Source organism: Aegilops tauschii, chromosome 2 (genome assembly GCF_002575655.3).
Source record: "Aegilops tauschii subsp. strangulata cultivar AL8/78 chromosome 2, Aet v6.0, whole genome shotgun sequence".
Lineage (NCBI taxonomy): Eukaryota > Viridiplantae > Streptophyta > Magnoliopsida > Poales > Poaceae > Aegilops > Aegilops tauschii.
This window is the reverse complement of record NC_053036.3, coordinates 122,094,456-122,106,664: the sequence shown is the minus strand read 5'-3', so window position 1 is coordinate 122,106,664 and position 12,209 is coordinate 122,094,456. Positions and strand designations below refer to the sequence as shown.

General features: G+C 43.5%; 1 protein-coding gene and 1 long non-coding RNA gene across 3 annotated transcripts; both read right to left on the bottom strand.

The window, feature by feature from the left end:
- Positions 1–2,396: 2,396 nt before the first annotated feature.
- On the bottom strand, positions 2,397–7,153 carry LOC141041568 (uncharacterized). Of its 2 annotated transcripts, none has more exons than XR_012202038.1 (7): positions 6,855–7,153; positions 6,660–6,775; positions 6,478–6,554; positions 5,725–5,853; positions 5,445–5,646; positions 5,242–5,365; positions 2,397–3,539 (listed from the first exon to the last, which is right to left on the bottom strand). It is a non-coding gene; the product is annotated as an uncharacterized lncRNA (long non-coding RNA). The 2 variants fall into 2 exon arrangements; XR_012202039.1 differs by having other exon boundaries at positions 5,242–5,302.
- A 395-nt stretch (positions 7,154–7,548) lies between these two features.
- Positions 7,549–11,972, bottom strand: LOC109751257 (uncharacterized). The gene is made up of 8 exons (XM_020310154.4): positions 11,471–11,972; positions 10,525–10,642; positions 10,267–10,328; positions 10,130–10,184; positions 9,953–10,049; positions 9,746–9,844; positions 9,192–9,300; positions 7,549–8,516 (listed from the first exon to the last, which is right to left on the bottom strand). The coding sequence occupies exons 1-8, from the start codon at positions 11,826–11,828 to the stop codon at positions 7,738–7,740; spliced, it is 1,677 nt and encodes a 558-aa protein (XP_020165743.1). The 5' UTR covers positions 11,829–11,972; the 3' UTR covers positions 7,549–7,737.
- Positions 11,973–12,209: the final 237 nt, after the last annotated feature.

Sequence of the window (12,209 nt, the reverse complement as noted above, 5' to 3'; positions counted from 1 at the left end):
ACCATCACGATCGACCGAGCTGTCCAGGTCAGTGTTGAATTATAGAAGGGCCATGGCCAATATAAACAATTATTTCTGATTAATCTTTAAGGCTCGTATGAGTGTATGATAAGACGATGGGAAGTTTAGAGCATTTTTAATGGATAGACGATGCAAATGTGGAGATGTAAAAGTGGGTGTTGTATATTTGGTGATGTAAAATTCCTACTCCAACAGATGATGTAAAAACGGCTAAACGACAGTGATGCAGCCGCTGTACAGTAGCAGTTCAGCCGCACCAATTGAAATAAAATCATCCCAAATTAAAACTTAAAATTTCATCAGTCCATGATGTCAAATTATTACATAATTCATCAAATGCAACACAAATAGAAGGAAGTTCTTGCACAATACAACAAACAAAGTCCTTTGGGGAATATTCTCAAACACGTTGCGGGCAAGGTGGAAGAAACCGGCCGGCGACGGATCGGAGCATTGATGGGCGGCACAAAGGCCATCTGGGTGGGCAGCGGCTGCAAACGACCTCTGGACGGCCACGTGACTGCCAGAGGACTCCGCTCACGGCGATGCGTCGGCGGCGGCAACAACCGAGAAATCGCCGGCTCGGCGGGTTGTGGTCGCCGCGCGGCTGCCCCTTTTAGCTCTGGCGTCTGATAGCAGCTACCAGAAGGTGGTCGAGAGCTTCTACAACCATTACGCTCGCCAGACCTCCGGCGAATATCCGAATCGGCCGCGCGGTTGCGGCAGGGCGGAATCAAATTGGCGGCTACGGCGGCGCGGCTGGCAGCGGGAATAGGCGGAGGGGTCGAGGATGTCGGACGGCGACGGCGGCGTTTCCGGGAAAAAATCGCCGGTGGCCGAGGCGGGCGGGCAGGTGGAACTTCCAGTTTCGGTGGTTGGGCGCGCGCGGCTGGCCGTTTTACATTAGCAGGGAGGTGGAGATGCAAATTTACATCTCCTAGTGTTGTATTTTACGTCACTTGAAGGAGGTGATGTAATTTTTTACATCTACGTCATCGGTTGGAGCAACGTTTTTAGGCCTTGGAGGTGTAAAAAGCAGTTATTTATACATCGACATCATTTATTGAAGGTGCTCTTAGTACTGTCGTAGAGAAGAGTTCAGGTCCCTTTATAATACTTGAGAAGAGTAGTGGTACACAAGCTCCTTCTCTGCCACTGCCGCTCGCGCATGCGTCATGTTTCTTGATTGAAGATTAATTACATGTAGAAGTGTCACTAAGACGTTGGACTGTGGGCTGATTGCTGACTCGGTCATAGGCCTAGGCCCACGAACTCCCTACTCGACGGCCTATATATTAAAGGTGTTGGTAACCACACACTCAGTTCCTCCTCGCACAAAACCCTAGCCGTTTGGAAGAGCGGGCTTCCGGAATCCCGCTCCTTGTGATCCTGCAACGGGAGAAAGGCAATAAGGTTTTTACGGAGCTTCTCGGCGCGACTGCTGCCTGCTCATTTTCGTCCTCTGCTTCTATTACTTTACCTACACTGACGTCATGGCTAACGACGCCAAGAAGGCTACGAACAAAGCCGCAGCTGCCGTCGCGGCTTTAGCCTGGCGTACTGGAGGGTATGATCTGTTCCTCCCCTATTTACTCATTCGTGTGCTAGCTGTATTTACTGTGTTCATAGGTGTTTCGGTTCTCTATTCGGTACGTGCTCACATGTTTAGATATTGGTACCAGCTTCATGCTGTTAATGTCATGTTCATGATTTATTTACGTATTAAAATCAATAGGAAAAATGCTAATACATCCAGCGGTTGGCACCCCACAGAACACCCGTTGCAGCACGTATGGTGTCTGAGCTTTCATCGTGGCAACGCACGAACCCTCTGCCTCCAGATTTTTACGAGCTACTTTCTCCAGTCCCAGCAAACGTGCGTATTATTCAGACAGGATTTTGGGCTGGTCATCGGTCAACCGGCCGATAAGTCACGAAAGGAAGCGGCGTCGCCTCGAATATACACAAGCGTAGCAGATGGAGAACTGACAGGAGACATGGTGCCGTCACAGGTACAGGTGTATGTATTGCCAAAGCGGAATGTCGACCATGACCAAGTCCTTGCTGTGTCCCCCGGCATGTGCTCGGGGAAAAGTTCACGGTCCCCCGGCATGTGCTCGGGGAAAAGTTCACGGTCCCCCGGCATGTGCTCGGGGAAAAGTTCACGGTTTCAGAACGATACTAGATAGGAAGTGCGGCTTGCCGCACCCCCCGACCGAAACTCATCCAGCCACCTATACATGATCATGACATAGAACCTTCTTAAAAGAAGCAAATTAACCAATAATACAATAAAAAGTTTTCATTAGGCCTCAATAGCCGAGGACACATGATTCAATTATAATTCAAGTGTGCATCATCTGAATCTCACAAAAAGTACACAAATAAATAGCATATACAATTAGTTATTCTCTTAATTTTCAGAAGACACCCCTTTGATGAAAACTGAGTTGCAGGAACACAATCAATAGGACTTCAGCAGGCTTACAAAAACTCAAATCAGACAACGGTTATGCTAAAACACAACAAAAGATGAAAATATGTATAGTGGATTAATTCACAGCTTGAACTATCATCTACCATAGGGGATGAGCAAAAAAAATCTCAGATAATAGAGTGAATGTCTGCATCGTGGTCATCGGCAATGGTACCAATGAGACTCTATTGCATTCCATCTTGATTGATTCAGCAATCCGCACAAGCATCAGCTTCTCTTAATAATGAACTTCAGGTCCCTAAAGATGCATTGTTGCAAGACAACCTTAAATACATCTGAGCTCGAAACCAGACCAAAGAATTAGAGAAACATATAAAATGTCTATCAGAGCATATTGTAATTACAAAAAATTAGGAAGCAACATCATTTGTTGGACTAATATATTGGAAACTAAGAAGCATGGCAGTCAGAACAGATTATAGCAAGAATATGCCTCTACACATCAAGTATAGCTGAGGTGTTCACAACCCAACTAAGAAGAGTACAATGACCTAATAGGCCGATCTTTTGCCCTACATATCGTACTGTGGGCATGACACAATCCATATTTAATTCATATAACAATGAGTAAGATTCTGGCCTGCTACCTGGCTAATAGCCACACACAAAAAAACTCAGTGTTAACAGAGAGGACTAAGGAAGTATACTTTATATAGGGAAAGCAATATATATCCTGGCCTGCTTCCTTGGACGCATATTATTTTTGCATTACGACTTATGAGTCACAGGAATAAGAACAATTTGGAAAGCAATATATGACTCGTCAACTCGGCGGGTGGACGTGACACCAAGTACCCATGCGACGCTGATGAGTCGGTTCACTGTAATACTAAACCGCAAAAAGGATATCAAGAGACAGCTGCAGGTTGAGCAAATGCCGCTGAGATCCAGCCCAGAGTCAAGCAAGCACTGATGAGATATGCATGTTTTGCTTCATCAAATGCAAGCACTAAGAAGAGGAGGGGAGAAGGACCAAATACTACAGTAGAGAATGCTTGGTAAACCTGAAAGCAGCTTAAACCTGAAAGAATAAGCATACTATTAGGAATGACCATCAGACATGAGCACTGGAGATAGAACATGATCGATGGGAGAAAAAAAAGGTTACGAGTGGCAGAGCACGCACAAGTCTATCAACGTCAACTCAGCCGCACTTTGGTTTTATTTATACGGTCATTGCACAAACAAATGTTTTCCAGTTGCATTCAGAATTTTCATTAGATCTGGATCATCATGTTTGTTTATGTTCAGGAATTAATCCAAATGTGCTACAATACATTTAGAAGCTACAAATGTTCAAATTTCAATCTTGTAAGCAGTAAGCAGCCTGTAAGCAGTAAGCAATCTCAGTTTCAATTTGAAATTAGCCACTCAAAGATACAAAATACAACTGGTATCCTAAAGTGTGCCGATGATTTTGTGGTTAGGCACTGAAAAAATATTAACAACAACCATTATCGTGAGCAAATTCAGAACAGTGCATTTTAGGCATTACATTTCCAAAAAAATCAGCGTCATAAAAATTTCTGACTGAAGTCATGCATCATCATACTGATTTTGCAAAATTATTTAGACAATAATCGACTAACGAACACCAATGTCCAATGAATGATTATTAGAATGAAGAAAATGTGACCTCTTCTAGACGAAGGTATATTCTACACTACGAACATACATCTATACTAAGAACACACAATTGTACAAAGAGGAATCAAGCATCTGTTACTCCAGTAATTATCCCCAATACCAAAATTGTAGTTAGCTGTATATAGGTAGAGATGAGTAGGTTAGAAGGAAGAGTCTCTGGTGTAAGTGGCAAATGTCTATAATGTACAACATATTGTCACACCCAATTAATTAAATAATATAAAGAATTGAAGTAGCGAGCTCCTCCGAAGTACAGACTACCTAATTAGATGTCAATAGTGTTCAATCAGAGATGCTCCAAGGTAAAATATGAAACTTTCCTCAGCTTATATCCAATTGGCGGATGGAGTCTGGCAAAACACAGAAGTAAATTCAACAGGAAATACTAAACCTCGCAGGTTTGAAAGCCAAGCTCATTTATCCATCTATTATTAAGTTATCTTTTAAAATAACTAAAAATTTAGAAGGCAAAGATGCAACTGTGTTCTTCGTCTATAGAAATAATCCTCAGGTAAAGATAGAAGGCAAAGATGCAACCATGCATTATAATTTTTTAGTCACTTGGTTCAATTATGTAGAAATGGTGTTGTCATTGTCGGTTTCTAGTACAGATAGAAGAAAGCGTTTTCTTAGTTAGACCACTTTTAGCAGATTGGTCTCCAAGTAGTCTGATTAGTTAAAAAACACATGGCAACAGGCTCCTGTTGGTTCAGCGATGGGCAAACAACACACTCAAGTGATTTCATACATAAAATTCAGGAACAGGAAGCAGCAAAAATAGAAGTTTCCCTTGGCTAACTATATAGTGTACTGCTTAAAAAAAATCCCTCTGCAAGCTTTGGATGCTTAACTGAACTTTTTATATTCTTTGGTTTCAGTTTGGTGGTCAAGCCTAATTGATGCTAGCCATTTGAGAAGCTTAACCCAAATGTTGCATATAATGTACCACTGTAAAAATAAAATCATGTTCAAACAAAACCTAATCTGTTACAAATCTATATTGGGTATAAGATGGTAACCGCCAGGAATGAACGGGTAAATGAAATGAGCAATAAAAGCTAATGAGCAAACCATACCTCACTAAACAACATTTAAACTGGTCATAATTTGCAATGCCACCTATCATTTGAACACAACCTGGATGGGAAATGAAAGAAAATTGTATAGCAGAACAAATCCTCACAGGAGAGTAGTTTGAATCTACAAATGAAAATCAAGCCACGAATCAGCTAATAAAAATCGCATGTAGTAATGAAAGGAGAAAGAGGAGGCAACATACACATTGGTTCCATACAGTGGAAGCAGTGGTAGCCTCCTCTCGCAGGTGCTGCCGATGCTTTGGTTATGCATCATGTTCTCAACAAAGTCTGACTCCACCTGCACTTCATGTTATAGTGCTCAATCTTCTTCCAGCAAACATTCAGCTCTTGCAAAGCTTTAAGCACTTCAGTTGTTATGATTTCTCGTGGATGAGCTCGAGACTATCAAATATCATGAATGAGGAGAATCTAAGCATTTCGAATGCAATTATAGCAAGATGAATTTCAAACCAAAATTACCTGAAGACAAAGAGCCCATTTCCTTTCAGCTGCAAAATGATGCCTCAAGCCAAACTCTGGAAAATTATACTGCTGAGCTTCAGATGTAAAGCTTGGTGTTTCAGGTGAAATTTGAGAGAAAGGTCAGTCCTGCAAATTAAAAAAAGCACAGAAAATCAGCAGCATTACAAGTACACGAGTGTTTGCAGCCTACAAGGCACAAGCCACACAGATGGGGTACAAATTCCAACACACCATTTGATTCTTGATACTAAAACTGAGCCAGTTGTGAGGTACAGAAAATTAAATACAAACCGTACCAAGAATAAAAAGGCGAAGTAGAGATGGGATATACCCAATGAAAAAAAGTTGTTATTTGGTTCCGTAACAGGACACCCAAAAGATCTTGTCATAAGGAATTTTTCTAGAGTATGCATAATTTCTGAGAGAGTGATCCAAGTAATTGCAAAAAGTACAAAAATAATAACAACAACAATCTATAAGTCGCAGCAACTTTATCTCTATTTCTTTGTTCTAAATATATAGGCAACAAAAATCTCTTTGCAGCAGCACTGTCCCTTCTTCATCCAAGTAGCATCACACAAATCAGTTTCATCACACAAATCAGAGCAATGAAAGCAACTCAAAGCAGCGGCTAATTAGTACTGAGAGGAAATGTGTTTATGACAACAGTTTAAAATTTGAACAACACTGGCAGTAATGGGATGTGTAACATATACATAGCCATGGGGCTGTCTATTTTGTAGTCCGTACCTACAATTGGTCTGACTTTCATCAAGCGAATAACAGGCTCCAGCCGGGCAGATGGATCTCGTCAGCAACCCAGGCAACTAAATCCGAGGCAGCAAAGTCAGATGCAACAAGCAGTGTGATTTGTAGCAGCTTGTGGCTAAATTAGATTAGCAAATCAGTGGGAGGGAGAGGGGAAGTGCTACCTGCAAGGAAGGGATCCATTGCCGTCAGGAAGGAAGCAAGGACCTTGTGCGGTGCGTCATGGTCGGGCTCAAGCTCGGGTCGTCGTCCTCCTACGCGTCGTGCTCATCCTCGCTTGCTGTTTGGAATCAAACAGATAGAAAATCGATCACACACAGATCGACAGGGAGATTGGAAGGATGAGCGGCGGATCAAACCTTGGGAGTCTGACGCCGACAGCGGGCACCGCCGCTGTTCGCGGAAGAAGGCGACCACGGATCCGTGGCCCGCATCTTGGAGTTCGAGGAAGCGGAGGAGCAGCAGCGTTCGTCACCGCGGCCACCACTCGTCCCGTGGGCAGCGTGAGGTCGTGGATGGGTGCCCGGGCGAGCGGCGGCGGCCGGCAGCAGGGCAGGGAGGCGGGTGCGGGTTAGGGTTTGGAGGGAGAGAGAGAGACAGAGAGAGGTGAGGCGAGAGGAAGAGGATAGGGAGCGGCGCGAGTGCGGGCGGAGGTAGCGGCTGGGTCTCCACGGGTGCGCCCCTCTTTTATACGCCTATGTGTGAAATGACTAAAATGCCCTTGAGGGGGCACCGAAATAACAGGCGGTGGCACACCAGATGACGCACTATTCATTGTAGCAGTGTCCGGCTTCGATCCAACGGATGAGGTCAACCGAGGGAGAGATCGGACGGCCCAAATCGCATCAGGAATCGAGATGAACGGCCAGATTCGCCTGATCTCTGAGAACGTCCATGTTCTCCCAACTAACATATTTCCTGATATTTCCTGATACAATAATGAACTGTGCTCAACTGAAATGTTTGGTGTAGGCTGAGGGCCATATCCGCCACAAGACTGGAGCCAAGCTATTTGGTAGTACTACCATTTAAATTTTTCTCAGAATCGTCATGTGATGTTTCAGAAAATTTCTACTTGTAGCAGATAAGTCCATTTATGAACCCATTCAGCAAATAAATGGAGGTGTTTCTGAAGCTTTCTTGTTTACTCTCAACTACAGAGTTGCGTCTGCATTTACACATTTCTCACCAGTGACCACTAATCAAGTGTTCCACAATGCAACTGTCATCAGATAAACTACCCTATCGTGGAAAACCATTACTACCACCAGAATATCTGTACTGCGGCATCACATTTGCCCCATCTGGATGACGGCGGTATATAGTTTGCGACGTGTTGAATGGTGGAAATACCACCGCGCGTTGATCAGGTGGAGGTCCCCTGAAATAACCAGGCGCACGCCAGCCAGCCGGTGCTGCATTTGGGTGTCCGAAAACCATTGTAGGGTTTGGACATGAAATTGATCTGCCGTCCATATGATGTTGCCAGGCATTGCCAACTTCGCGCAATGGAGGTGGCCGCTGGGGCCTCTCAGATAAAGGATGATGCATCCCAACTGAATTTCCTGGGTAAGCCTGCGGGTGAGAAGCTGAACTTACGCGCCTTCCTTCAAAATGATCATGGTTGCCACCAACAGTGTTTTTTTGCTTCGAACCGGCTTTTCCTTTACTCACCCTAGCCTCCGTGTTACGCAGACCATAGTTAACTGGTGTTGTTCGCAAGTTTTTCTGCGAGATGGCATGATTTGTCTCCGTGTTGGCATTTTGCTGAGAACTGCTGGTGCCGATGCCAATGTTCTTATCCAGGGGGGCAGAATTTGTCCTTGCCTTCCGACGACCATCAGTGAAGTTTTTTCTAGAAGACACCCGGTGCTCTTCTTTTCGATTTTTTTTGGCAGGATGATCAGAATTGGAGGATTGCATAGCACGTTTTCCGCCTTTAGTGCTATTGGATCCACCATCAGGCCGTCCAGGTTGAGACTGATGCTTTCCTTTTTCCTTTGATTTCTTGCCCTTAAGAGCTGAAAGAAGGATATAGATACAAAAGGAAGAGGGACAAAATTAGTCTGGCACCTGGCACAGCAAACATAGAACTTCAAAATAGTGAACTTCAAAACTCAAAAGAAAACTGAAGAGACACAGATTGAATCACACAGTAGCTTTAGTGAAACGAATCTAAACAAGTGTATGCATACATCTTTAATGAGCAACAACAGACAGCTCATGGTGCAAAAGCTTATGTACGTGTTATGCTGTTCTATGTAGACAGATTTTTAATTGATTCCTTCTGAGGAACAGCTGCTTCTACAGTAGAGTTTTAAGGATCCCAATGCCAGTCGATTAGACCAAACCAAACTTTAGAGTTTACAGAAACCAAATGAAAATCCTAATAAGAAATGGCCACAAACTTCTGGTATTTGTACTGTCTAACCATCATCATAGAAGTCGTTAGCATACAGTAAGGTTCAAACTTCAACATTGAATAAGGAAAGTGTATTACGTTCTAGAAAATATGTTTTTAGGGCAGAAAAGTGGATATATTAAACAAATACAACAGCTTTTAACACGATATCTCCTGGATTGAATACTAACCCACATATGCAATAACATCAGTGAGTTCAGAACTGGGATAGTACTAACGGCTAAATATAATCTGTCTCAGGAACAACCACGGTTATGTTGCCAATAGAATTTACCGTGTCCTCCAGAATTACGTCTATTTGAAGCACGGACACGCCTTGCAGCATCTCCTCTATTGTGCTTTTCTTCTAGAGCCTTCAACCTATTCGCTTCATTCGCCCAAGCCTAGAATTAAAACAAAAGAATTGCTACATGAACATGAAAGTCATACAGGGCCATCTTGTGACAAGGTCAAATATATCAATGCATAAGTACACACCATCTGAGAATTGTCCGAACATCCTCAAAATGGTGCATGTGTAAAATAAGCTTCACTTTTCCCATTAATGTTGGTGTGGTTAAAAGCTATAATTCATGCATACCCAAACAGCAGAATGGATCAATAAAATTATCTGTAGCTATCTCATACTAGTAGTATGAAAGGCAACATAGACTTGATAATTGGTATGCACAGATCCATAACATTCCAAGAGCACAATATCTAAAAAGACAGCATAGACTTATAAGTATGATTAAGTGCATGCGTTGGGTAATATTGAAGTGTTCTAATATCAAAAATGTGATTTGCAGAAACTAGTGTAAACTAATTCTGGTAAAGAGCAGTTCCTACCTGACGGAAAGTCATCATTCTGTATAGATTGCGTCCTTTGACAAGTAGCAGATACAAAGGTGGTAATTTGCCTACTCCTTTGCTCCAGAACACTTGAATCTATTGAATTGAACAACATAGTCAGAAAGGCCATAATAAGAGAGGGGGGAGGGGGGGGGGGGGGAGGAATAGCAGTTAGCAGTACTATATCATTGAATCGATCCTTACAGTAAATGTGTGTTGTTGCTTGTCTTTACCATAGCTTTCTTTGACAACTTTCCCAGCTACTATTCGCTTCCCCATACATTTTGAGTGCCTTTTGCCGCTGTCATAACCAAAGGAGGGTCCACATTACCATTCCAAAGAGATACTGGATGCGCTAGTGCAAGAAACACCAATGAGTACCTTTTCTCGTGAACCTTTTGTTTGAATAAGACAGTATCACCTCGACAGACATCGCCTAATTGACAGACCATGGTCAACTGCCTTTGATAATTTTGTATGTGGATAAGAGAAAGCTTCCATGACAAGTGGGATCTCACCTTTACAGTTAATACAAAAGGATGACCGAGGATAAATCTTCTCTGGATCTTCGTCTTTGAACCTATTTCAGAAATGCCGCATCACCATATAACAGGGGATTTTGGATTAAAGGAAAAACAAGAACAAAAATAATAATGCAGGGAGTGTTTTTTAAAATGTGACTTTCGATATCAAATGCAATAGCTATTTGTCCCGATAGTTGAGGACAAGCACCAATTTACTGAATATTCATGACTAGGACATATCTAATAACGAACCTACGATGCAGCATTATTCTTTCGACACAAGTTGCTATGTCCCCAACTTGGGGAAGACCATTATTCTTTAAATATGCTTTGCACTCCGCCAACTTAATACCATCCAGGTTTCTCCCTCCTACAAGAAAATATTGATCATTATATCATGTAGGAAACACGAGAGTACTCTCAGATATAAGGACCATGATGTTCAATAAATAAGAGAGTACTCTCAGATATAAGGAGCATGATGTTCAATAAATTCATGTTTTGCTCTGGAACAAACAGAGCGAAAGCAAGGTCTAGCTTTATCATATAGCAAACATGACAGAAGTCGTGCCAAAGATTCCAGCTCAATTCAACCACTGGTTTACATTGAAGTTGGTCCTGTCAATTGCTCATATCCATTTCAACAACCATTCTGCCTATATTTCAAAACAAACTATACCTGTCTACAAAAATATCTACATAATTTGGGGATCCTATTTCTTCAGGTGAAGCTGTGATATTCAATATGACTAAGAGGCAGACCACATTCTGCGACTAAATTCAGTTGCACTAGATTCCTCCAACCAGCATGTTATCAGACTGAGTTTCCCCTGGATGTATCCCACCACGAACAACGCTAATTCTCAACAGCAACAGGGTTCCAGCGTGCAGCATCATCCACGGTGTCCAATACCACTCAAAGAAGACTATGTTTCGGGACTTGATTGAGTTACACTATATTTTATAACTTGATTAAGTTGCACTAGATTTTACTAAGCCACGAAGGTACTTCCCGGCAGGGTTCTAAGCTTACAGTATGCAGAACTATCCACAAGTTTATTAGATCAACAGTGCCAAGCCCATGCCACGTTTTCCAAAAATCAAACAGCACCTGAGTTTCAAAAATCTCGCCTGCTTATAGAACGCAATCATCCGAATTACGGCCGAGAGCAAACGAGGAAGGGATAGAGGTGCTTACGCCGGAGGAGATCGGCGATTTTTGTGCAGGCAGCCTCGCTCAGATCCGCGCCGGGCCGGTCCGCCTCCGCTTCCCCCTCGTTCCCGGCGCTGCTGCCTTCTTCATCGTCGTCCTCTTCGTCGCCGTCGCTGTCGCTGATGTCGACGTAGCTCTCGCCGCTATCGCTGATGTCGACGCAGCTCTCGCCGCTGTCGCTGATGTCGATGTAGTCTTCGTCGCTGCCGGGCTCCTCCTCCGACGACGACGACCCGGACTCTTCGGATCCGCCGGCATCGGAATCCGAGGAGATGTCGATGGGCGCGTGGCCCTCTTCCTCATCTGCCGCCGCCGCCGCGGCGCGCCCTCTTGTTACCGGCATCGCGGCGTCCTGGGCGCCTCCCGATCGCCTTCCGCCGCGCCGCCGTGCCGCCGCTTTCCCCTCGGCCTTCGCGTTTTTCCCCTTTTGTTTGCCTCGGAGAAAAATGGAAAGGCGGATTTATATTGCCTTGTCAGACCAGCAACGTCTACAGCCTCTCCACAAGTAACGTCAATAAGTTCCAGATATTCAAATTTTGAATGAGCGGCCGTTGGGTTTGGACATTTGGATTGACATGTTCCACCTCAACGGCTCAGATCAGAGCTTAGCTTGCAAATGCCATGGTAGCTGTTTTGGTAACTACTCACTCCGTCCCATAATATGCTTACGTATTTGAGGGAGTAGTACTATTTGGACAAAATTTTAGTAGTACCAGCTGTATAG